The following is a 24,941-nucleotide window of genomic DNA, read 5'->3' as shown; positions in this document are numbered from 1 at the left end:
TGAGTTCTCAGCTATGAGCTGGAGTTGGCAGAATACGTGAGTCATCAGTTGAGTTCCCACCTGGATTTGAGCGTTGAGTGATGAGCTGAAGTTACGAGAGGAGACGCGCATATACAAACCTGCCCTGCTTCCCGCGCATCTAAATCTAAATTAATTAATCTGCAGTATTAATCTGCAGTATTAATCGCGCTGTAAAGAGAGACCGGCGCCGGGCCACAGACGCGCGTATTTTCCCGCCTGCCTGCCTTTGCCGATATACGCGCCGCGAGGATTTTCCCGCCTGCCTGCCTTCGCCGGGATACGTGCTGTGACCGCCAGAGGGCCACGCTGGGTGAGCTGTTCCTGGAGCGACCGAAGCAGGCGCGTTCGGCGTGCGAACATCCTTCCTCCATCTCCCTGTGTGTGTAAGTGGGCCCATTGTCTGGGTAATAAGTAAGACTGATTAAGCCTGCCCTGTGTCTCTTCTTCTACCAATCATTGTAAATAGTGTAAATAAACCTGTTATTTCTTCTGATTCGACAGTCTTGTGTTTTCCATCATTGACTTAGCATGGTACGAATTAGATCGCTCTAATTGGGTTCAGTTAGCAAGGTAACAGCACGGGTCACGTGGTACGCCATCCGCTCGGGTGTACTCAATTATGCGTGGTTCGTGCGAGACTCGATCCCCGCTTCCGCTGCGGCATGGGTACTCAAGGTACGTGCGAAATTGTCCCGAGACCCATTTCCACGTCTGCCCGGAAGTTGCGACTCAGTCTCACGGTTTCAAAGACCCAAGGAGAAAAAGGGGCTTAATCTCCCCTTTGTAAGGGAACGGGCTTTGGAAAACCGCAACAATTTGGATCTGAGATCTGTAATCTGGTGGTGAAAGAAGGCCGCATTCCAGTGAATTGGGAACTGAGTACCCTCGTCCCTCTAAACAAGGGGAAAGGTGACCCTCCGGAGTGTGGCTCGTACCGAGCGATAAAGATATTGGAGCATGGAATGAAGGTATTGGAAAGGGTGTTGGAGAGGAGGATAAGGAAGAAGGTGAACATCGACGAAATGCAGTTTGGATTTATGCCAGGAAGAGGAACGACAGACGCGCTCTTTATTGTGAGGCAGTTGCAGGAGAAGTACATGGAGAAGAGGAAGAAGTTGTTTCTTGGATTTGATGATCTAGAGAAAGCATTCGATAAGGTTCCACGTGAAGTATTGACATGGGCATTGGGAAAGTTAGGAGTGGAGGAATGGTTGATCAGAGGAGTGATGGCAATGTACAAAAGAGCGCACACAGCTGTAAGGACGAAGGACGGGAACAGTGGTGAGTTTGAGGTGAAGGTCGGAGTGCATGAGGGGTCGGTACTAAGTCCACTACTATTTTTAGCTGTGATGGAGGTGCTGCCTCAGAACGTAAAGGAGGGTTTACCGTGGGAGTTGTTGTATGCAGATGATCTGGTGTTGATTGCGGAAAGTATGGATGGACTGAAGGAAAAGATGAACAAGTGGAAGGAATGTATGGAGACAAAAGGTCTGAAGGTGAATATAGGAAAGACGAAGGTGATGGCAAGTGGTAAAGCATGTGGTGAGGTGGAAAGAACTGGGAAGTGGCCATGTGCTGTGTGCAGGAAGGGTGTCGGAGTGAACTCCATTCAATGTATAATGTGCGCTGAGTGGGTTCATCAAAAATGTAGTGGTCTGAGAGGGTCATTAACCAGTGTGGCAGCTACATTCAAATGTAAGGTGTGCACAGAGGGAGCTGCAGATGGAGGAAATGTTGAGTTGGATATTGGAGATGGCGTGAAGCTGGAAGGTGTGAAAACATTTTGCTACCTCGGAGACATGCTGAATGGAGAAGGTGGATCAGACTCGGCAACGGTTGCTGGAGCGAGATGTGCATGGAAGAAGTTTCGGGAACTGAGTGGCATGCTGATGAGGAGGGGAGTGTCGTTGAAGCTGAAGGGAAAGGTGTATGCTGCATGTGTGAGAAGTGTTATGATTTATGGGAGCGAGGCATGGGAAATGAACGTAGAGCAGCAACGCAGGCTGGAAAGGGTGGAAATGCGAATGGTTCGGTGGATGTGCGGAGTATCGTTGAGAGAGAGGAAGACAAATGATGAATTGCGAAAGATGATGGGAATAGAGCCTGTGATTGATGCTGTGAAGAGGAACAGGTTGAGATGGTTTGGTCATGTGTAGAGGAAGGATGAAAGTGACTGGTTGAGAAGAGTGATGGAAATGAATGTAGAAGGAAGTAGAGGACGGGGAAGACCGAGAAACTTGGCTAAAGGTGGTGGAAGAAGAAATGCGGGCAAGGGGGTTAACAAGGGGAGATGCAGAAAATAGGGCAAAATGGAGAAGATTGTCATGGGGACCGCAAGGCTAACCCCCGCTCTAGCAGGGAAAATGGCCTTAAAATGCAAGTTGTTGTTTGTGTCGGGTATTTCTATATTTTGATTGAATTTATATTTTATTGATTGATTGATTTAACGGCTGTTTCTATAAATCGTTTAAAAGAAAAAAAGGCTTAAATTTCTGATATTTAGCCTTTTCATTTGGGCCTCCCAATTGAAGCCCCGCCCGTAGGGTGGGTACCGTTGCTCGACGTAAGAAGACGTCACAATGAACGTCATGCAAACGCGAATGTTATGCAGGAGTCCAATCCTGAGAATGCTGGAGACTAAAGCTGAAATTGGGAAAACTAAATAGCCTATTTTACTCCTGGGGATCCCAGGATTATCCACCAAAAATATCTTTGCGATCGGTTCAGCAGTTTTTACGGTACCTTCGAACGGACAGACAGACGGACATTTGGTGAATTATAGTAAGAAGATTATTGTACACCGCTCCTTCGCTATTCCATCTCCAGGCGCTGCATGACATCATCGCCGGGCACTGAATGGGGCCTGGAAATGACGCACGCTGAAAGGGAGTACTCAGTTTTCACTCCGTTTGTTTGTTTGTCCAGGTGATATCTCAGCCATCCTTTGAGTTAGGAAGCTGATATTTGGAAACAACAATGACCAAGTGATTTGGCTGTAAAGGGTATTTTTGATTTATTGATTAATCAATTAATTATTGAATTATTTGATTAATTACATCATTGATTAATTTTTTTTAATTCACAGATTCGGATGACACGGTGGTGGTGTAGGTATGTTATTAGCCAAGCCCTTAAATAATTTAATTATTTTACGATTGTTTATTTATTTTAATTACCAATCACTTATTTACTTTCTTTCTCCTCTGGGCAATATCTCATGCACCTTTTGACCTGGGAAGCTGATATTTGGACATGACAGTGACCATGGCCTTTGGACATGACAGCCTTTCACTCACTCACCGCAGGCAGGTAGGTGGTCTTTCTGTCTTCTACCGACTCCTCTCCGGCCTTGCTCCCCCAGCTCTCTCTGTGCTCTGTCCCCCAAATATTCCTACAGGTCGCACAAGATCTGCCAGCAACCCTCTGATGGTTAAACTGCCGAAATCTCGGCTCTCTGCTCACCTTCACTCTTTCATTCCTCTTTTCTCCCGCCTGTGGAACAAACTCCCACACTCCCTTCAATCCCTCTCCTCCCTCCAGGTCTTTAAAACAGCTGTTCACCACCATCTCTTATCTTCCCCCATCCATAACCTTGATCTTTTCTACCCCCACTAATTCACCCCAGATCCACCTTGTTTGAAATTCCAACTTATTTCCTGGAAATCCTGGCAGTGTCCATATGTTTATACCTCTCCCACCCCCCCCCCTTCACATGCCTCCCCCCCTTCACATGCCTCCCCCCCCTTCACATGCCTCCCCCCCAAAGCCCTCTCCCTCCCACAGATCTCTCGATGTCTCCATGTCTCTCGGTCCCTGCTCTCAAATGTTGTGTTTGTGTCCTTCCCCCTCTCTCCCCATCTTGTCTACCGCTCCCGATGTTATTTGTTTTATGTGTCTGTTTGTCTTTCTGTGTGATTAATGTTCGCTCTTTCACGAGCCTCGATCTTGTATACAAAAAAAAAAAAAAAAAAAAAAAAAAGTGATTTGGCTATAAAGGATATTTTTGATTTATTGATTCATCAATTAACGATTAATGATGTATTGATTAATCAATTAATCGATTCATTATTTTTTCGATTAATTAATTATTTAATTAATTTTCAAAAAGCTACAGCTTCTGATGAAATACTGGTGGTTTCGGTATGCCATTAGCCAATTGATTAAGAAATTAATTATTTTACGGTTATTATTTATTTATTTTAATTATGCAATTAATCAATCAATCATTGAACACTTCTCTCTCTCAATCACTGAAATAAAATCCTGGCTTCAAATCAACTTCCTCAAACTTAACTGTGATAAATCTGAAATAATCATCATTGGCCCAAAAACGCTCACAAAATCCACCCATAACTTTGCCCTCAACATCGACGGTATCCCAGTATCCACCTCCCCTCACATCCGGAATCTTGGCATCATCTTTGACCAAACCCTCTCCTTCGACAAATACACTAAACAGATCACAAATACAGCCTTCTTTCACCTGAAAAACATCGCCCGTCTTCGTCCATCCCTCTCCTCCGTGGCTGCAGAAACCCTCATCCACGCCTTCATCACTTCCCGTCTGGACTACTGCAATAGCCTCCTTTATGGTTCACCCTCAACAATCACCAATAAACTCCAATACATTCAGAACTCCGCTGCCCGTCTACTCACCCATTCCCGGACCCGTGACCACATCACCCCCGTCCTTTACAAGCTTCACTGGCTCCCCACCCCCCAGAGAATCCAATACAAAATCCTCCTCTTGACCTACAAAGCCCTCCATAACCTGGCCCCATCCTACCTGGCTGACCTCCTCTCCAGACACACTCCCACCCGCAACCTCCGCTCTGCTGGTACCAACCTCCTGACCCCCCCCCCCCCCCCACCCCATCCGGACCAAATTTAGATCCTGGGGGGACAGGGCCTTCTCCATCGCTGCTCCCACCCTCTGGAACTCACTACCTCACACCATCAGAGACTCCTCCTCACTCACCACATTCAAAACATCACTCAAGACCCACCTGTTCAACACTGCATTCAACATTCAACCCACAGCATTTAACCCCTGACTATCTCCTCTCCTTCTCCCTCCTTTGTGCTTTGAATATTTCCCTATTGATTCTTCTTTTTTGCAATTGTTTTTATGTTTTGCTATGCATTATGTTTTGCACTCTGTCAAAGCGTCTTTGGGCTTCCTGAAAAGCGCTATACAAAATAAATGCATTATTATTATTATTAATACTGTCTCTATGTGCTACACGGCAGCATCGCGAGGCACCTAAGGCGCCCCGGCAATGCCTCGCACCAGAGGATATGTTATTTATTTATTTGGCATGGGGGCGGTATACTTTGAATGTATCTGTACTTGTTTATTTATTTGGCGTGGGGGCGGTATACTTTGAATGTATCTGTACTTGTTTATTTATTTGGCGTGGGGGCGGTATACTTTGAATGTATCTGTACTTGTTTATTTATTTGGCGTGGGGGCGGTATACTTTGAATGTATCTGTACTTGTTTATTTATTTGGCATGGGGGCGGTATACTTTGAATGTATCTGTACTTGTTTATTTATTTGGCGTGGGGGCGGTATACTTTGAATGTATCTGTACTTGTTTATTTATTTGGCATGGGGGCGGTATACTTTGAATGTATCTGTACTTGTTTATTTATTTGGCGTGGGGGCGGTATACTTTGAATGTATCTGTACTTGTTTATTTATTTGGCATGGGGGCGGTATACTTTGAATGTATCTGTACTTGTTTATTTATTTGGCATGGGGGCGGTATACTTTGAATGTATCTGTACTTGTTTATTTATTTGGCGTGGGGGCGGTATACTTTGAATGTATCTGTACTTGTCATTCTTATCTTTGCTTTTTCAAATCGTTTCACATCGCAAATCCACATTCCCAACATTTTGCTTCCATACATTAATACCTCTCTGATATAGGCTTTATAAACTCGTTTTGTGTTTACAGATATTCAAATGTTTCTGTGCTTTATGATACCAACTATTGTCTCGACATACTCTGGGCTAACCTTATTCTTGACTTAATGGCTAATTCTGTATCATATCTCCAAGCAAACACAAACCTTTTTTTTTTTTTTTTTTTGTATACTGAATCGAGGCTCGTGAAAGAGCTAACATTTATTTCACAAACAAATCAACCAGACAAACAAAATATATAAAAAGAGGGAGCGGAAGACAAGATGGGGAGAGAAGGGGAAGCACACAATCACAACATTTGAGAGCAGGGAGAAGTGTGGGAGGGAGAGGGCTTGGGGGGAGGAGGCGTGGGAAGGGGGGGGGGGGGTAGAGGTATAAAACACAAGGACACCAAGGACTTCCAGGAAAGAAGTTGGGATTTTTAAAAAGTGGATTTGGGGTGAAATTAGCCGGGGTAGAAAAGATCAAGGTTTTGGATGGGGGAAGATAAGAGATGGTGGTGAACAGCTGTTTTAAAGACCTGGAGGGTGGAGTGGGATTGAAGAGAGTGAGGGAGTTTGTTCCAGAGGCGGGAGAAAAGAGGAATGAAGGAGTGAAGGTGAGCAGAGAGTCTTGATTTTGGTAGTTTAACCATAAGAGGGTTGCAGGCAGATCTTGTGCGACCTGTCAGAATATTTGGGGGACAGAGCCCAGAGAGAGCTGGGGGAGCAAGGCCGGAGAGGAGTCGGTAGAAGACGGAAAGAGGGCTAAGAAACTTTAGACCTTTTCTACATTAAAATCTGAGCTCAAGAGAATTTGTATTGTTCTTCATCTTTTTATTGAAACTAGTCATACCCACTAGACCAAGTGGTCTAATCCTGCTCTATATAAAGAGCGAGTTGGCATTGTTTCCCACTGGCAATACCCCTTCCCTTCACCAGGGGTCAGTGGTTAAACCCCTTACGCTATTCCACATGTATAGGCAATTATCTCATGCCATCTCCCCACACTCTCCCCAGTTATGAGAGAGTTATCAATCAGATGTTCGGCAATCTGCAAAAATAGTATGAAATAGTTGAGCAAGGTGACGACAGATGGTGATTCTCCCTCCTTCATATTCTTCATTTATAATAATGGTGAATCTCATTCAATCCCGTTTTCTCACATCGATGAAACTCAGAAAACACTTGCCGTATTCAATACTTTTTCTTTCAACATTACCATTTTATTCAGATGACAGTAATATTTCGTCCTGTCAAACAGTATATCTGATTATACACCGCCTTTTAAAGCATACGTAAATCTATATCTATAGCATTGCTCTCTTCCCATGAGTGAAGCGAGGGGTCTTATCTCGTCATCATCATCAAGTTAGAACAATGCTTCCCTCGATAATGATGCAACAATGAAGCAGCAAATGTGCCTATTGGTGAACTGAGTATCCAACAGAATTTTCTCTCTTCAACGAGCAACATTATTTTAGGAACAATAAGTTTTATCATCTGAGTGTTGAGAAAAGACATACCGACTTTTGTGGGAAGCAAAGTGAAGCTAGCATTTTGGTCGGAGGAAAAGATAAAGGGCCAACATCCGAAACATCAGCAAAGATGACAGGAAACAAAACTTCATTCTGCTTATTACAAGACTTTACATGAAAGGCATGAAAAACTAGCACGACACTCAGTAGAGAGCATACCTCCGCCAGGCTGAACAGTTTACGTTTTGTATCCCACTGATAGGCCGGATCTGCATCCGGACCTGAACCAAAATCTGATCGACTTGTTCATGTCACCTAACCAACTCATCCACCAAGTTTGGTCAGAGCTTGTCATAACTTTTTGAAATGTGTTTTTGGCCCTATCCCTCAATGGCGAAGAATCACTTTTTTTCTTTTTTTTTGTATACAAGATCGAGGCTCGTGTAAGAGCTAACATTAAACACAAAAAGACAAGCTGACACATAAAACATAAGATAAAGGGAGTGGGAGACAAGATGGGGAGAGAGAGGGGAGCACACAAGTACATTTGAGAGCAGGGACATTGGGAGATCTGTGGGAGGGACAGGGCTTGGGGGGAGGAGGCGTGGGAAAGGGGGGGGGGGGGGCGAGTGAGAGAGGTATAAAACACATGGACACTGCTTGGACTTCGAGGAAAAAAGTCGGAATTTCAAAAAAGTGGATCTGGGGTGAATTAACGGGGGTAGAAAATATCAAGGTTTTGGATGGGGGAAGATAAGAGATGGTGGTGAACAGCTGTTTTAAAGACCTGGAGGGTGGAGTGGGATTGAGGAGAGTGAGGGAGTTTGTTCCAGAGGCGGGAAAAAAGAGGAATGAAGGAGTGAAGGTGAGCAGAGAGTCTTGATTTTGGCAGTTTAACCATAAGAGGGTTGCAGGCAGATCTTGTGCGACCTGTAGGAATATTTGGGGGACAGAGCCCAGAGAGAGCTGGGGGAGCAAGGCCGGAGAGGAGTCGGTAGAAGACAGAAAGACCACCAACCTGCCTGCGGTGAGTGAGTGAAAGGCCCTCAGAGTTAGCTTCATCGCGGGAGATTCCAATGATTCTGAACGCTTTGGTTTCAACAGCGTGAAGCCGAGCTAGGTGTGAGGCAGGAGCACCAGCCCAGAGGGGAGAACAGTATTCCATCGACATGCAGATGAAAGCCTTGTATGTGGTGAGGAGTTCAGGTGTGCCAAGGAAGGACTTCGCACGACGGATGATGCCCAGTCGGCGACTGGCTTTGGAGGCCAGCTTGGAAATGTAGTTTTCCCAGGAAAGATCATGGCAGATAGTGAGACCCAAAAGCTTGAGTGACAGAACTTCTTGGAGGGGGTTGTACAGAAAGTACATGGGAGGGTTTTCCAGACGATCTTTTTGTAGAGACATGGTGAATGTGTAACATTTGTCAGGATTGAAAGACATTTCGACTTGTTTGACCAGTCTGTGATTTTGTCCAGGTCCAGGATTTTTTGACTTCAACTGTCATCATGCCACCTGGTTGGGTGTGGGTTCCTCTCTCACCAGTCATGGCACCTCAGCAAAGGACTTCTGTGACTCACTGGGATTGACACAATCTGTCAATTTCCCAACCCGTATCTCAGCCAATGGAGTATCTTCTCTTCTAGACTTGGTTATGACAAACTTCCCTGCTAATGTCTGCTGCTCTTCTTCTGCTCCAATCGGTTCTTCTGATCATGTGCTTGTCAAAGTGGACATCTCTCTGGCCATTCTCAGAGAGCCTCCTCAGCGTCGACGAGTCTGGCATTTCACTCAAGCCGACTGGGATGGTCTTCAAGCAGCCATCAATCGTCTGGATTGGTCTCCCATCTCCACTGCCTCTGACATCAATTCTTCCTGGGAATTCTTCCAAAGCAAACTGCTCTCTCTCATGCACAGATTTATCCCATCTCGTCTTCAGTTGTCTTACCCTTCCTCCCGTCCATGGTACACTGAATCTTGTGGGGAGGCAGTTGCCCTGAAACAACTTGCCTTTGCCTCTTGGAAGGCTAATACAACTGAAGGCAATCTCAGATCCTTCCACCAAGCTCGGAACAAGTGTGTGTCTACCCTCAGGAGTGCCAGGAAGCACGATCTCTCCTCACTCAAGAATGAACTCTCAAACCTGTCTCCTTCCTCCAAATCCTGGTAGCGTCTGGTCAAATCCGTTTCTGGTGTTTGTTCCCCCTCCATCCCCTCCCTTACCTCAAATGGCCACACAGTTGACATCGCACGTGACAAGGCGAATGCCTCAACTCTGTGTTTGCCTCAAAATCTTTAGTCCCAAACCCATCTCTCTCTGTTCCCACCTTTCCCAGTCGAACCCAACTGCTCCTGGACTCTGTGTCCTTCTCTCCTGACAAGGTGGAGGAGTTTTTGTCTAACCTCGACTCTGATTCTGCAACTGGACCAGACGGCATCAGCCCACGGGTCCTAAAATCCTGCTCTGCCGTTCTATATCACCCTCTCTCTGTTCTTTTCACCCTATCTTTTGCTCAAGGTCATCTGCCAGCATCCTGGAAATCAGCAAACATTACCGCTTTACACAAAAAAGGTGCAAAAACAGATCCTTGCAACTACAGACCAATCAGCCTGCTCCCAATTATCAGCAAAGTCATGGAATCCATCATTGCTTCGGATATGAAATCTTTCCTCTTCTCCAATGGCTTGATCTCTGATCATCAATTTGGTTTCAGACCAGGTCACTCTACTCTGGACATGCTGCTTCTGCTGTCTCAACAATGGATGGAGGTCCTCAATGCCAAACAGGAAATCAGAGCTGTCTCCCTTGACATATCACGTGCCTTCGATACGGTCTGGCACCCAGCTCTGCTCACCAAACTCTCCTCTTTTGGTATCAATGGAAATCTCCACGCATGGCTGGCGGACTTCCTCTCTAGTCGTAGTCAACTTGTGGCCCTGAATGGGTTTCTCTCATCTTCTCTTCCTGTTCAGGCTGGAGTTCCACAAGGCAGTGTTCTGGGCCCTGTGCTTTTTCTGGTCTTCATCAATGATCTCTCCGACTCTCTGGAAAATCCTCTCTGTCTCTTTGCTGATGACTCCACTCTCTGCCGCTCCATTCCTCTTCCCTCAGATCGGCAGTCTGCAGCCTCCTCACTCTCTGAAGACCTGGCCAAAATCACAGACTGGTCAAACATGTGGAACATGTCTTTCAATCCTGACAAATCTCACACTCTTACTATGTCTCTCCGAAAAGATCGACTGGACAACCCTCCCATCTACTTTCTCAACAATCCAATCGAAGAAGTTCTGTCGCTCAAGCTTTTGGGTCTCACTATCTGCCATGATCTTTCTTGGGAAAACCACATTTCCAAGCTGGCCTCCAAAGCCAGTCGCCGACTGGGCATCCTCCGTCGTGCGAAGTCCTTCCTAGGCACACCTGAGCTACTCACCACATACAAGGCTTTCATCCGCAGCTCAATGGAATACTGTTCTCCCCTATGGGCTGGTGCTCCTGCCTCACACCTAGCTCGGCTTCACGCTGTTGAAACCAAAGCTTTCAGAATCATTGAAATCTCCCGCGATGAAGCTATCTCTGAGGGCCTTTCACTCACTCACCGCAGGCAGGTAGGTGGTCTTTCTGTCTTCTACCGACTCCTCTCCGGCCTTGCTCCCCCAGCTCTCTCTGTGCTCTGTCCCCCAAATATTCCTACAGGTCGCACAAGATCTGCCAGCAACCCTCTGATGGTTAAACTGCCGAAATCTCGGCTCTCTGCTCACCTTCACTCTTTCATTCCTCTTTTCTCCCGCCTCTGGAACAAACTCCCACACTCCCTTCAATCCCACTCCTCCCTCCAGGTCTTTAAAACAGCTGTTCAACACCATCTCTTATCTTCCCCCATCCAAAACCTTGATCTTTTCTACCCCCACTAATTCACCCCAGATCCACCTTGTTTGAAATTCCAACTTCTTTCCTGGAAGTCCTGGCAGTGTCCATATGTTGTATACCTCTCCCACCCCCACCCCCCCTCCCATGCCTCCCTGCCCAAAGCCCTCTCCCTCCCACAGATCTCTCGATGTCTCCATGTCTCTCGGACCCTGCTCTCAAATATTGTGTTTGTGTCCTTCCCCCTCTCTCCCCATCTTGTCTACCGCTCCCGATGTTATTTGTTTTATGTGTCGGTTTGTCTTTCTGTGTGATTAATGTTCGCTCTTTCACGAGCCTCGATCTTGTATGAAAAAAAAGAAAAAAAAAGAAAAAAGAAAGAAAAGAAAGAAAACAAAGGTCTGCAGAGAGTGAGGAGGCTGCAGACTGCCGATCTGAGGGATGAGGTATGGAGCGGCAGAGAGTGGAGTCATCAGCAAAGAGATCGAGAGGATTCCAGAGAGTCAGAGAGATCATTAATGAAGACCAGAAAAAGCACAGGGCCCAGAACACTGCCTTGGGGAACTCCAGCCTGAACAGGAAGGGGAGATGAGAGAAACCCATTCAGGGCCACACGTTGACTACGACCAGAGAGGAAGTTCCCAAGCCATGCGTGGAGATTTCCATGGATACCATAGGAGGAGAGTTTGGTGAGCAGACCCGGGTGCCAGACCGTATCGATGGCACGTGATATGTCAAGGGAGACAGCTCTGATTTCCCGTTTGGCATTAAGGACCTCCATCCATTGTTGAGACAGCAGAAGCAGCATGTCCAGAGTAGAGTGACCTGGTCTGAATCCAAATTGATGATCCGAGATCAAGCCATTGGAGAAGAGGAAGGATTTTATGTCAGAAGCGATGATTGATTCCATGACCTTGCTGATTATGGGAGCAAGGTGATTGGTCTGAGCGAGTTGGCGTTTTAAAAAATGATTTAAAAAATATTTTAAAAAATTCTCAGATTCGAATCTTCACCAAAATCTAATTGATCCATCCTTGTCACACACCCAACCAACCTGTGCACCACGTTTCGTCCGAATCTGTCCATAACGTTTTTGGGAAATCCTGCTCTATATATAGTTTTTGGCCCTATCATTGAATGGTGAAGAATCACTTTAAAAATTCTCTGATCCGGATCCAGATTCGAATCTTTACCAAAATTGATTCAATTATTTCTGGTCACACACCTAACCTGTCCAACAATTTTCGTCCAAATCCGGCCACAACTTTTTGAGATATCGTTATATACAGTTGTGGCCAAAAATATTGGCACTCTTGCACTTTTATCAAATAACTCACAATTTTATCTTATAATTGGTTGAAATTGACAAAAGTATATGGTCTCAACAAATCTTTATTTCACTGTTGATATTACAGAACCTTTGTTTTTGATTCAGAACTTGATACATCCTTTTAAATCAGAAAATAAAAAGAAATGGCATTGACAAAATTATTGACATCCTCGACTTAATATTTGGTACTACGGCCTTTGGACAAAATAACTGCAGTCAAGTGCTTCCTATAGCCATGAATGAGCTTCCTACACCTCTCTACTGGCAGTTTGGCCCACTCTTCTTGTGCAAACTGCTCCAGTTCTCCCAGATTTGAAGGGTGCCTTCTCCAAACTGCTGTTTTCAGATCTCCCCACAGGTGTTCAATGGGATTTAGATATGGACTCATTGCTGGCCACTTCAGAACAGTCCAGCGTTTTGTCTTGAACCATTTCTGGGTGCTTTTTGAAGTATGTTTGGGGTCATTGTCCTGCTGCAAGACCCATGACCTTCGACGGAGACCCAGCTTTCTGACACTGCATTCAACATTGCGCTCCAAAATGCCTTAATAATCTCCTGATTTCATGATGCCATGCGCACATTCAAGGCACCCAGTGCCAAAGGCAGCACAGCAACCCCAAACCATCACTGAAACACACACCACACCTCCGTGTTTGACTGTAGGGAAGGTGTTCTTTTCTTTGAAGGCTTCATTTTGTTTTCTGTAAACATAGAGATGATGTGCTTTACAAAAAAGTTCTAATTTGGTCTAATCTGTCGACAGGACATTCTCCCAGAAGGATTTTTGCTTGTTCAGGTGTGTTTTTGAAAACTCCAGTCAGGCTTTCTTATGTCTGTCTCTAAGCAGTGGGGTCCTCCTGGGTCTCCTACCATAGAACCCCCTTTCATTGGGTTGGTGACGGATGGTGCGAATTGAAACTGTCATACCTTGTATCTGAAGGTCAGCTTGAATCTGTTTGGCAGTTGATCGAGGTGTTTTCTCCACCATTCAAACAATCCTTCTCTGCAATCTTCAATCAAGCTTTCTCTTACGGCCACGTCCAGGGAGGTTGGCTACAGTGCCATGGGCCTTAGACTTCCTGATAGCATTGCGTACGGTGGACACAGGAACATCAAGGTCTCTGGAGATGGACCTGTGGCCTTGAGATTGTCCATGCTTGTCTACAATCTTGTGTATGACCTCCTCAGACAATTCTCTGGTTTTCTTTATTTTCTCCATGCTCATTGCGGTCGGTACACACAGTGACACAAAACAGCAGAATGACTCCTTTTCTCCATTCAAACTGGTTGAATGAGTGGTTTTATATTGCAGGCACCTGCAACTCACCACAGGTGAGCTCAATTCCAAAGTAAAGGGGAATCACCTGCTTGAAATCTCATTATTTCTAACAAATCCTAAAAGGTGCCAATAATATTGTCCGGGCCATTTTAGGATTTCTGTGTGGAATAAGCTAAGATGTGGTACCGTAATCCTTTCAGCTTTTTTTTGTTTGTTCCACTGCAAACCAAAGAAATACAAATGGGGATACCAAAATATGTTTTCATTTCAACAATTTTCTGGAAGAAATGGTGCATTATTTGAAAAAAGTGCAAGGGTGCCAATATTTTTGGCCACAACTGTACATCGTTTTTTCCCCCAATCTCTCAATGGTGAAGAATCACATAAGAAATTCTCGGATCCAGATCCAGATTCGAATCTTCACCAAAATCGAATAATTTCGTCCTTGTTACATACCCAAACTTCCACCAAATCTAGTCTGAATCCATCCACAACTTGAGATATCCTGTTCACAAACAAATTGACAAACCGACAAACAGACAAGTGTGAAAACATAACCTCCTCGGTGGAGAATGCAACAATCAAACGCCATATCTAAAATTTCATATGGAACCTTCAATTGGCGAAGACAATACTGTTTGGCTCACCGTATGCAATCTCATTGTGAGTGAATCCGTCATCATCACCAATATTGTTCTTGAATCTTGACTTGCTTCGTTTCTCTCTCCTTCCAGGATCCATCTGCGGCTTTTCATCCTGCATCTGCAAAACCCACCACTTATTTACTTGGCCAACAACACCTGCCCTTGTAGAGAGTGACATTTTTAGTCTATACAATTTAAACTCCTTAGATAGTTGTAGTTTGAAAGGTTATACTACACGGTTTATCAACTTGGCCAAATTAGTAATTCTTGCTGGAACCAACTCCAGTTGAACATCAGGACCTCCGAACAATGGATGGAAGCCCTCAATGTCAGAAATGAGATCAGGGCCGTCTCTCCAGACATACCTTGAGCTTTCAAAATAGTCTTGCACACCACCTTGCTTTCAAACGCCTCTGCTTATGGCATCCAAAGCCAACTCCACACATCACTTACTGACTTCCTCCACTTTCGTAGCCAATGTGTGACTCTCAACGGAATCCTTTCCCCTCCCTGTTAAGGCTGTAGTGCCCTAAGGCAATGTTTTTATGATGCATCCACCCACAGTCGTTACATTCCTCATCCTTCAGATAGGCAGGCAGCACCTCTTCCCTCTCTTCAGACCTTGGCAAAATCACAAGCAGGTCAAACACCTGGAATATGTCTTTAAATCCTGACAAATCTCACACTCTCACGATCTCTCTCCAAAAGGACTGTCCAGCAAACCCTCCCATCAAATTTTCTTAACAATCCTCTTGAGGAAGTTCAGTCATTTAAACTCCTGGGTCTCACTATCAGCCATGATCTTTGTTAGGCAAACCACATTTCAAAGTTCGCCTCGAAAGCCAGTCGCAGACTGGGCATCCTCTGTTGTACGGTGTCCTTCCTTGGCACACCTGGACTCCTATCCACCTACAAGCTTTAATCTGCAGCTTAATAGAGTACTGCTCCCCCTTCTGTGCTGTCACCCCTGCCTCACGCCTTACTCAGCTTGACGCCGTGGAAATCAAGGCCTTCAAGATCATTGGAATCTCCCGTGATGAAGCTTAGTCCATAGACCCATCACTTTGCCATCGCAGACAGGTCTGTGGTCTCTGTTTTCTACCATCTAATTTCTGGTCTTGCGCCCTCTGCTCTTTCCTTACATTCTCCCGCACCCCAAGTTTCTGCAGAGTGCAAGCAACCATCACTCCCTTCCGGTTAAACTCCCAAAATCCAGAATCACTGCTCACGTCTTCTCATTCGTTCCACTTTTTCCCACCTGTGCAATCAACTTCCACATTCTCTTCGATCTCATTCCCTCTCACAGGTCTTCACCAAAGCTGTTCATCACCATCTCAGATCATCTCCCATCCAAAACCATGATCTTTCCTACCCCTGATAACCTCCCTTACCCCAATAACCTCCTTCCAAATTTCCAGTTTTTCCTTCCTGAGAGTTTGCTTCTGTATCCATCTTGATCACCCCATGCATTCTTCCCAACCCCTCTTTCCTCCCCACATCCCTCATTTGTCCAAATCTCGCTCTATTTTATCCTTCAAACATCCTGTTGGTGTTCGCATCCTCTTTCTACTGTTCCTTTTGTTCTGTTGCATCCTGATCCATTCAGTGTTCTAAGGTCTTCCACGAGCCTTGATTTTGTATTCAAAACAAGTACAAGTTCCGTTTTCAATAAGCTGTAGAGGCAAAATCACACCATCTAATCCAATGGCAACAGGAAAACAAACCTTTTCCACATTTGCACCTTCCCACAGACACAGACGTTACTGGAGAAAGAGTAGCCAGCTGTCCTTTTTGTCCTTACCTGCTTTGGAAAATCAGGAATGGCCAAAGGAGTTATATTGTTCATGCCAGTCGTCCAATGGACCTTCTGCCCCTGCTTGCTGTCATTGTCTCTGCAGCACACGCGTGAACTTTTATAACAATATTTTATTATCTTGTGCAGGATCTGTTCTCGCCATTTAAAGCAAACTTCTCAACACTCAATCATTTTTGTACCATACTCTATCCAGAACATTGGTTCAGCCAAAGCGGTTTCTTTGGCAAGGGCTACAATCGTTGGCGTGTGGATCTTTACCATTGACGAACTAATGCTAGCTCATGGGACACGACGTTTAATGTTCCTACAAGCTATATTACGCCTCCATTAAATACATCCCAGCAGTCCATGTGCCTTACTTATTGCTGCTTGAAATTGCAATGTCTCCTTGAAGGTTTTATCTACAGAGCAATCCATATATACAGAATACAGAACTATTTCCGGGATCACGACACGCTTTGGGAATCACACAAGATCATGTGCGGACTAAAGGAATCATACAGCGCATTCAGAAAGTATTCAGACCCCTTCACTTTTTTCACATTTTGTTATGTTGCAGCCTTGTGCTGAAATCGTTTAAATTCATTTTTCCCTCATCAATCTACACTCGATACCCCATAATGACAAAGAGAAAACAGGATTTTAGAAAGTTTTGCAAATTTATTAAAAATAAAAAACTGAAATATCACATTTAGATAAGTATTCAGACCCTTTGCGATGACACTTGTAATTTAGCTCAGGTGCCTCCCATTTCTCTTGATCATCTTTGAGATGTTTCTACACCTTGACTGGAGTCCACCTGTAGTAAATTCAATTGATTGAACATGATTTGGAAAGGCACACACCTGTTTATATAAGGTCTCACAGCTGACAATGCATATCAGAGCAAAAACCAAGCCAAGAGGTCGAAGGAACTGCCTGCAGAGCTCAGAGATAGGATGGTGTCGACGCACAGATCTGGGGAAGTCTACTAAAAATATTCTGCTGGATTGAAGGTTCCCAAGAGCACAGTGGCCTCCATAATTGTTAAATGGAAGAAGTTTGGAACAACCAGGACTCTTCCTAGAGCTGGCCGCCCGGCCAAACTGAGCAATCGGGGGAGAAGGGCCTTGGTAAGAGAGGTGACCAAGAACCCGATGGTCACTCTGGCTGAGCTCCAGAGATCCTGTGTGAAGATGGGAGAAACTTCCAGAAGGACAACCATCACTGCAACACCCCACCGATCTGGGCTTTATGGCAGAGTGGGCAGACAGAAGCCAAACAGTTCAATCGTGGTTTCATCAGACCACAGAATCTTGTTTCTCACAGTCTGAGAGTCCTTTGGGTGCTTTTTGGCAAACTCCAAGCGGGCTTTCATGTGTCTTTCACTGAGGAGAGGATTCCACAGGTGTTCAATGGGATTTAGATCTGGACTCATTGCTGGCCACTTCAGAACAGTCCAGCGTTTTGGCTTGAACCATTCCTGGGTGCTTTTTGAAGTGTGTTTGGGGTCATTGTCCTGCTGCATGACCCATGACCTTCGACGGAGACCCAGCTTTCTGACACTGGGTTCAACGTTGCGCTCCAAAATGCCTTGGTAATCTCCTGATTTTATGATGTCATGCACACATTAAAGGCACCCAGTGCCAGAGGCAGCACAGCAACCCCAAAACATCACTGAACCTCCTCCATGTTTGACTGTAGGGAAGGTGTTATTTTCTTTGAAGGCTTCATTTTGTTTTCTGTAAACATGGAGATGATGTGCTTTACCAAAAAGCTCTAATTTGGTCTCATCTGTCCACAGGACATTCTCACTGAAGGATTTTTGCTTGTTCAGGTGTGTTTGGAAAACTCCAGTCAGGCTTTCTTATGTCTCTCTCTCAGCAGTGGGGTCCTCCTGGGTCTCCTACCAGAGAACCCCCTTTCATTGAGTTGGAGACGGATTGTGCGAGTTCAAACTGTCGTACCTTGTGTCTGAAGGTCTGCTTGAAACTGTTTGGCAGTTGATCGAGGGGCTTTCTCCACCATTCGAACATTCCTTCGCTGCAATCTTCGATCATGTTTTCTCTTGCGGCCATGTCCAGGGAGGTTGGCTGCAGTGCCATGGGCCTTAAACCTCCTGATAACATTACGTACGGTGGACACAAGAACATCAAGGTCTCTGGAGATGGACTTGTAGCCTTCAGATTGTCCATGCTTGGCTACAATCTTGTGTCTGACCTCCTCAGACAATTCTCTGGTTTTCTTTCTTTTCTCCATGCTCATTGCGGTACACACAATGACACAAAACAGCACAATGACCCCATTTTCTCTATTCAAACTGGCTGAATGAGTGATTCTTATATTAGTCAGGTTCACTTTGTTAACAAATATAATTTCATTCAAAATTTTTGGAGATTAGCAAAACTATACATTCTTGGAATATTCAGAGCATGAGGAATCCAAAAATTAATGTTGGCATTTGCGTATACACGTTTGCGAAAATGACACTCACTCAGGACAGCGATGAAGATAGTCAGGTTCACTATGTTAACAAATATAATTTCGTTCAAAATTTTGGGAGATTAGCAAACCTGCACATTTTTGGAATCAACAGAGCATGGAGAATCCGAAAATCAATGTTGGCATTTGCACAGACACAGATTTTGAATTTTCAAAATGGCCGCCATAAAATACATATTTTGCGCTATCTCGGCTTCTAGTCAACCTAGAAACTTAATTAAATATGCTAATTCTATGTTTTCTGTGTCAAGGAATCCAATAAAGGCCTCAAAATAGGGCTCAGGATTATAGAAAAGCAACAAACAAAGGTAATTGAAAACCATTATCTTTATATTTGTGATATAACTGCATTACATAATACATGATATGCATGTCCTTTGAAGTTATAGGTATGGGTTTATAAAGCAGGAAAGCAGCCTTGTTAGTATCAGATTGAACTATAAGTCCTACACACAGGAACTACTTGGTCTATACTGTTCAGGAATATGCTTTCACAGATCTTCATCGCTGTCCTGAGTGTCATTTTCGCAAAAGTGTTTACGCAAATGCCAACATTAATTTTTGGATTCCTCATGCTCTGAATATTCCAAAAATGTATAGTTTTGCTAATCTCCATAAAACGTGAACGAAATAAACAGAGTGAACCTGACTATATTGCAGGTACCTGCAACACACCACAGGTGAGTTCAATTCAAAGGTAAAGGAGAATCACCTGCTTGAAATCTAATTATTTCTAACAACTTTTAAAAGGTGCCAATAATATTGTCCAGGCCATTTTAGGATTTCTATGTGGAAACTTAATATATCAACAAGATTTAGTAATTTTTTCAGCTTTTTTGGTTTTGTTCCACTGCAAAGCAAATAAATACATACGTGGATTCCAAAATATTTTCTAATTTCAACAATTTTCTGGAAGAATGGTGCATTATTTGAAAAACGTGCAAGGGTGCCAATAATTTTGGCCACGACGATATGTCATATATATATATAGGGATGACAAGAGCTTGCTCATGGAACATGAAATCCAACAAGTGCCAGGTGAATTCTTACTATCAGTATTCCATAATCTTGTCTGAGCATCTTGTCTGTCTGATCTTGTCTGAGTAGGTCCAACACATCTCAAAATGCCATCTCACATAATTTTTCATCACAGCTATTGTTTTGATTTTTTTTGCATACAATGTCGAGGTTCGTGGAGGAGTTGGGACATAGAACAGATTAGGATGTAACATAACAAAAGAAACGGTAGAAAGCGAGTTGCGAAATAACACCATTAGCAGGGACGAGGGACAAAATAGAGGGAGACTTGGATTAATAAGGGATGTGGCGAACAATGAGGACTAAGGGAGAACACATGGGGTGGAAAAGATGGATACAGCCGGAAACAGTCTGGAAGGAAAAACTGGAAACATGGAAAGAGGTAAACATGGAGAGGGTTGATGGGGTAGAGAATATCATGGTTGTGGATAGGTGATTTTCAATGGTGGTGAACAGCTGTCTTGAAGCCTTGGATGGAGGAATGAGATTAACGAGACTGAAGAAATTGGTGCCACGAGTGGGGAACAAAAGAGGAACGAATTAATGGAGGTGAGTAGCCATTTTGTATTTTGTGAGTTTCACCAGAAAGGGGTTGCTGGCAGACATTGTGGTTTCCATGGCATCAAGTTGAGCAAGGTTTGTGGTAAGGGCACCAGCCCAGAGGGGAGCAGTCAAGCTGCGGATGAAGGCCTGTTAGGTAGATCAGAGTTCAGCTGTGCTAAGGAAGGACATTTGATGATGCAGGATGCCCAGTCTGCATCGGCTTTCGAGGCAAACGATGAAATGTAGTTTGCCCACGAAACATCAGGTCTGATCATGAGGCCCAATAATTTGAGTGACTGGACTTCTTCAAGAAGATTGCAAAGTAGATGGGAGGATTCGCCCGATGGATCTTTCAGAGAGACAGTGAAAGTGTGAGATTTGTAAGGATTGAAAGACAGAGAGAAAAGGCTGCAGTCTGTCTATCTGAAGGGTAAGAGATATTGCAGCAAACGGTGGAGTCATTTAACAAGAGAAAAAATGGTTTTCCAGAGAGTCAGACAGATCGTTGATGAAGATTAGGAATATGATCGTACCCAGAACACTGCCTCGGGACAATACAGCCTTGACAGGAAGAGGACAAGAAAGGATCCCATTGAGAGCCACATGTTGGCTATGAGAATGGAGTAAGGCAGGACGCCATGTGTGGAGTAGGTCTTGGATGCCGTAGGCATAGAGTTTGGAGAGCAAGTGGGGTACCAGACTGTATTGAATGCTCGAGATATGTCTAGCCTTGAGCTGCATCCGAAAGAAGTCAAAGGAGGATTTGAAATCGGCAGAAATCCAGGTCAGAAAGTTCACAGATTGAGTCAGGCTCGTGGATTCGCCGAAGTCCATTGCTGCTTTCTTCTTATCGACAATATGATGATTTTTCTACGTGCTGGATACATGGTTTAACTTACACATAGACATGAGCAAAACCATTATTGGAAGGTGCTGGAAGTGTCCCATGGCAGCTGTAGATCTACGGTGAAGAGGAAGAAGATCTACAGTAACGTAATGGTGAGACGACATCGAGGAAGCAACAAATGGACGGGCTATGCCAATTAATTGTTGTTTAAGGTCTTTTTCACCCGATAACGCTGCAAGTCTTTTCTTTCCAAGTTAATGTAGGAAAATATTTGAAATGTAGGACAAAATGTTTTCAGCAATTATGCTTTGGGAACGTCGACGATTTAGTTCAGGTGGACTCTCATTTTCAAGAAATCGATGTTAGATCTACTGTCTGCTCATTGCAGTCATGTGGGAGGATACAATGTGCCCGGACTATCCCCGATGAAGCCTACTCGGGGACAAACGGTTGGACATGATCCATGCCTTATGGCCAGCTGTACTAATTGGTCGTGCCTTTAGTTTTGAACAATTGATAAAAAATAATGGATGAAATCAACAGCATAGTGATTGAGATATGGCAACTGCCGTGGGAGGCCAGTTGAAGCTGATATTTCGACGAGAAGCTGACCCTTCGGATCTTCATCCATTGTTATGACTTCATCGATCGTTATACCTGTCCACAGACGTAGATCGACACTACACTTTATCAGCGAGACTAATTCTTCATTATTCTTGAAGAAATAATCTTCCTCCCTCCGGAAGCATTTCAGGAGCTCTGTTGAGTGGCTAATTGTGTCGTAAAGCTCACCTACCCACCTCCATCCCCTCTCTATTGATCATAGCGGATACGAGTTGCTTTTTGATCAAGCATGAGGTCTTTGGTACTCACCTGCTGACACGTTCCAACAAAGGTTCCTACCATTGTTGAATTTCAGGTGACAATGATGTTCAATGTGCTTAATATGTTTGCTTGAGTGACAGGAGTTGTTTACCTGAGAATGCTCAAGATTATTTACCAATCCACAGCCATTTTAAAACTCCACACCATTTAAACACACAACTACATAAAACACACGAGAAAATTGTGTGGACAATCTGCTGTGAATTTCTGCATATTATGTTCTCATTCACAACGAACTTAATGAAACACCTGTATTCCACAGAACATGTAACCCCCCCTCCCCTTCCCCCTCCCCCTCCCTTCCCCCCTCTCAACTCTCCCCCTTCCCCCCTCCCCCCTCTCCTCCCTCCTCTTCTCCCCTCCCCCCTCTTCTCCCCTCCCCCCTCTTCTCCCCTCCCCCTCCCCACTCTCCTTCCCCCGTTCCCCTCCCCTCCCCTTCCCTCCCCCTCCCCTTCCCCCTACCCCTCCCTTTCCCCCCCACCCCTTCCCCTTCCACCTCCCCCTCCCTTCCCCCTCCACCCCTCCCCTCCCCCTCCCTTTCCCACCTCCCCCCCCTCTCCTCCCCTCCCCCTCCCCCCACTTCTCCCCTCCCCCCCTGTTCCCCTACCCCTCCCTTTCTCCCCCCACCCCTTCCCCTTCCACCCCCGTCCCTTTCCCCCCTACCCCTCCATTTCCCCCCTACCCCTTCCTTTTCCCTCTTCCCCTTCCTTTTCCCCCTTCCCCCTCCCCCTCACCCCCTCCCTTTTCCCCTCCATTCCCCCTCCCTCCTACCCTCTCCCCTTCCCCCCTCCCCCTCCCCCCTCTTCTCCCTTCCCCCCCTCTCCTCCCCTCCCCTCCCCTTCCCCCTCCCCCTCCCCTCCCCCGCCCGACAATGCCGGGTACTTCTGCTAGTTTGAAATAAAAGGAACTCCATTTTTAATGTTGCTAGAATTTGCAAACCAATTAAAACAAGGTCACTTATAGGGCATGGCACAGGGATCTCCCATAATTTGCCTGTAATAGACAGAAATTCCCTCCAAAACCTAATAATACGACCCGCCATAATTTGCCTGTAATAGACAGAAATTCCCTCCAAAACCTAATAATACGACCCGGTCATCAGTTGAACACAACAATTCCATAAGTTTATTTGGACAGGGAACTTAAACTTTGTTGTTTGGCTTCCCAAGTTACAAATAGTTTTACATTTTATTGACTGAAGGTTGGCAAAGGAATGCGCTTTGCTGTATGAAGCAAAGTAATGCTAGGACTTCTTTATCTTTGATTTGCTCTCTTACTCCAACAAAATACGAATCCCCAAGATGAAAAATTTAAAACAAGAAGACGTCATGCAGAGCACGATACTTGCAAAATTCCCCCCTCCCCCCCAAAGAAAAGTTGCCATGGATACATCAAATTGTACATTTCATTAACATTATAATTGACGATCTTAATCAAAGCTCGGGTCAGTCGGATTAAAAGAGACGATATTTCAGATGAAAATTGATGATTTTAGAAGTTTGACCTCGAGTTGATCTTTGACCTTTTGACCTGAAAATAGTCCGGTTCCCAATTCAGTGATGCACGATGCAATTGCTGTTTGAATTTTCAAGTTAATCGGATGAAAATTTATGATTTTTTCCAGATGAAAACATATGATTTTGGAAGTTGGACCCCCAGTTGACCTTTTGACCTCAAAAATAGCTGGTTTCCCAATTTAGTGACTTAATATGCACATGCTGTTCAATTTTCAACTCATTCGGATGAAAAATGCCAATTTTAGAAATTTGACCTCAAGATGACCTTTGACCTCAAAATCAAAAGGTTTCTTCCTCTTCCTTATGCCTCTAACATCAGGTAAAGTTTCGAGAAGATCGGTTTAAAATCGTGACCTGTAGGCGATTGACAGACAGACAAACAGACAGAATAACACACAAGACCAGACAATATACAGTACTTGAAAAATCTTCGATTTTGCAAGTAATAAGGAATAACGATAACAATGTTTATATTTGCTTCACTTTCACCACCAATACCCACCCTTCCCTCCCCCAATGTTTATATTTGCTTCACTTTCACCACAAATACCCACCCTTCCCTCCCCCAATGTTTATATTTGCTTCACTTTCACCACCAATACTCACCCTTCCCTCCCCCAATGTTTATATTTGCTTCACTTTCACCACCAATACCCACCCTTCCCTCCCCCAATGTTTATATTTGCTTCACTTTCACCACCAATACCCACCCTTCCCTCCCCCAATGTTTATATTTGCTTCACTTTCACCACCAATACTCACCCTTCCCTCCCCCAATGTTTATATTTGCTTCACTTTCACCACCAATACCCACCCTTCCCTCCCCCAATGTTTATATTTGCTTCACTTTCACCACAAATACCCACCCTTCCCTCCCCCAATGTTTATATTTGCTTCACTTTCACCACCAATACTCACCCTTCCCTCCCCCAATGTTTATATTTGCTTCACTTTCACCACCAATACCCACCCTTCCCTCCCCCAATGTTTATATTTGCTTCACTTTCACCACCAATACCCACCCTTCCCTCCCCCAATGTTTATATTTGCTTCACTTTCACCACCAATACCCACCCTTCCCTCCCCCAATGTTTATATTTGCTTCACTTTCACCACCAATACCCACCCTTCCCTCCCCCAATGTTTATATTTGCTTCACTTTCACCACCAATACCCACCCTTCCCTCCCCCAATGTTTATATTTGCTTCACTTTCACCACCAATACCCACCCTTCCCTCCCCCAATGTTTATATTTGCTTCACTTTCACCACCAATACCCACCCTTCCC

At 44.7% G+C, this 24,941-nt stretch overlaps 1 protein-coding gene across 1 annotated transcript in view; it reads right to left on the bottom strand.

The window, feature by feature from the left end:
* LOC137422284 (palmitoyltransferase ZDHHC1) overlaps positions 1 to 24,941 on the bottom strand; it is an 82,914-nt gene that overhangs the window by 2,131 nt on the left and 55,842 nt on the right. The window contains exons 8-9 of the mRNA XM_078772637.1: positions 16,327 to 16,417; positions 14,529 to 14,643 (exon numbers count right to left, since the gene is read on the bottom strand). Of these exons, the coding sequence (XP_078628763.1) occupies positions 14,529 to 14,643; positions 16,327 to 16,417 (206 nt within the window). The remainder of the gene's footprint in view (positions 1 to 14,528; positions 14,644 to 16,326; positions 16,418 to 24,941) is intronic.

Source organism: Myxine glutinosa, chromosome 2, assembly GCF_964187855.1.
Source record: "Myxine glutinosa chromosome 2, kmMyxGlut1.1, whole genome shotgun sequence".
Taxonomy (NCBI): domain Eukaryota; kingdom Metazoa; phylum Chordata; class Myxini; order Myxiniformes; family Myxinidae; genus Myxine; species Myxine glutinosa.
Note: the sequence above shows the minus strand (reverse complement) of the source record. Positions and strands in the feature narration are given on the sequence as shown.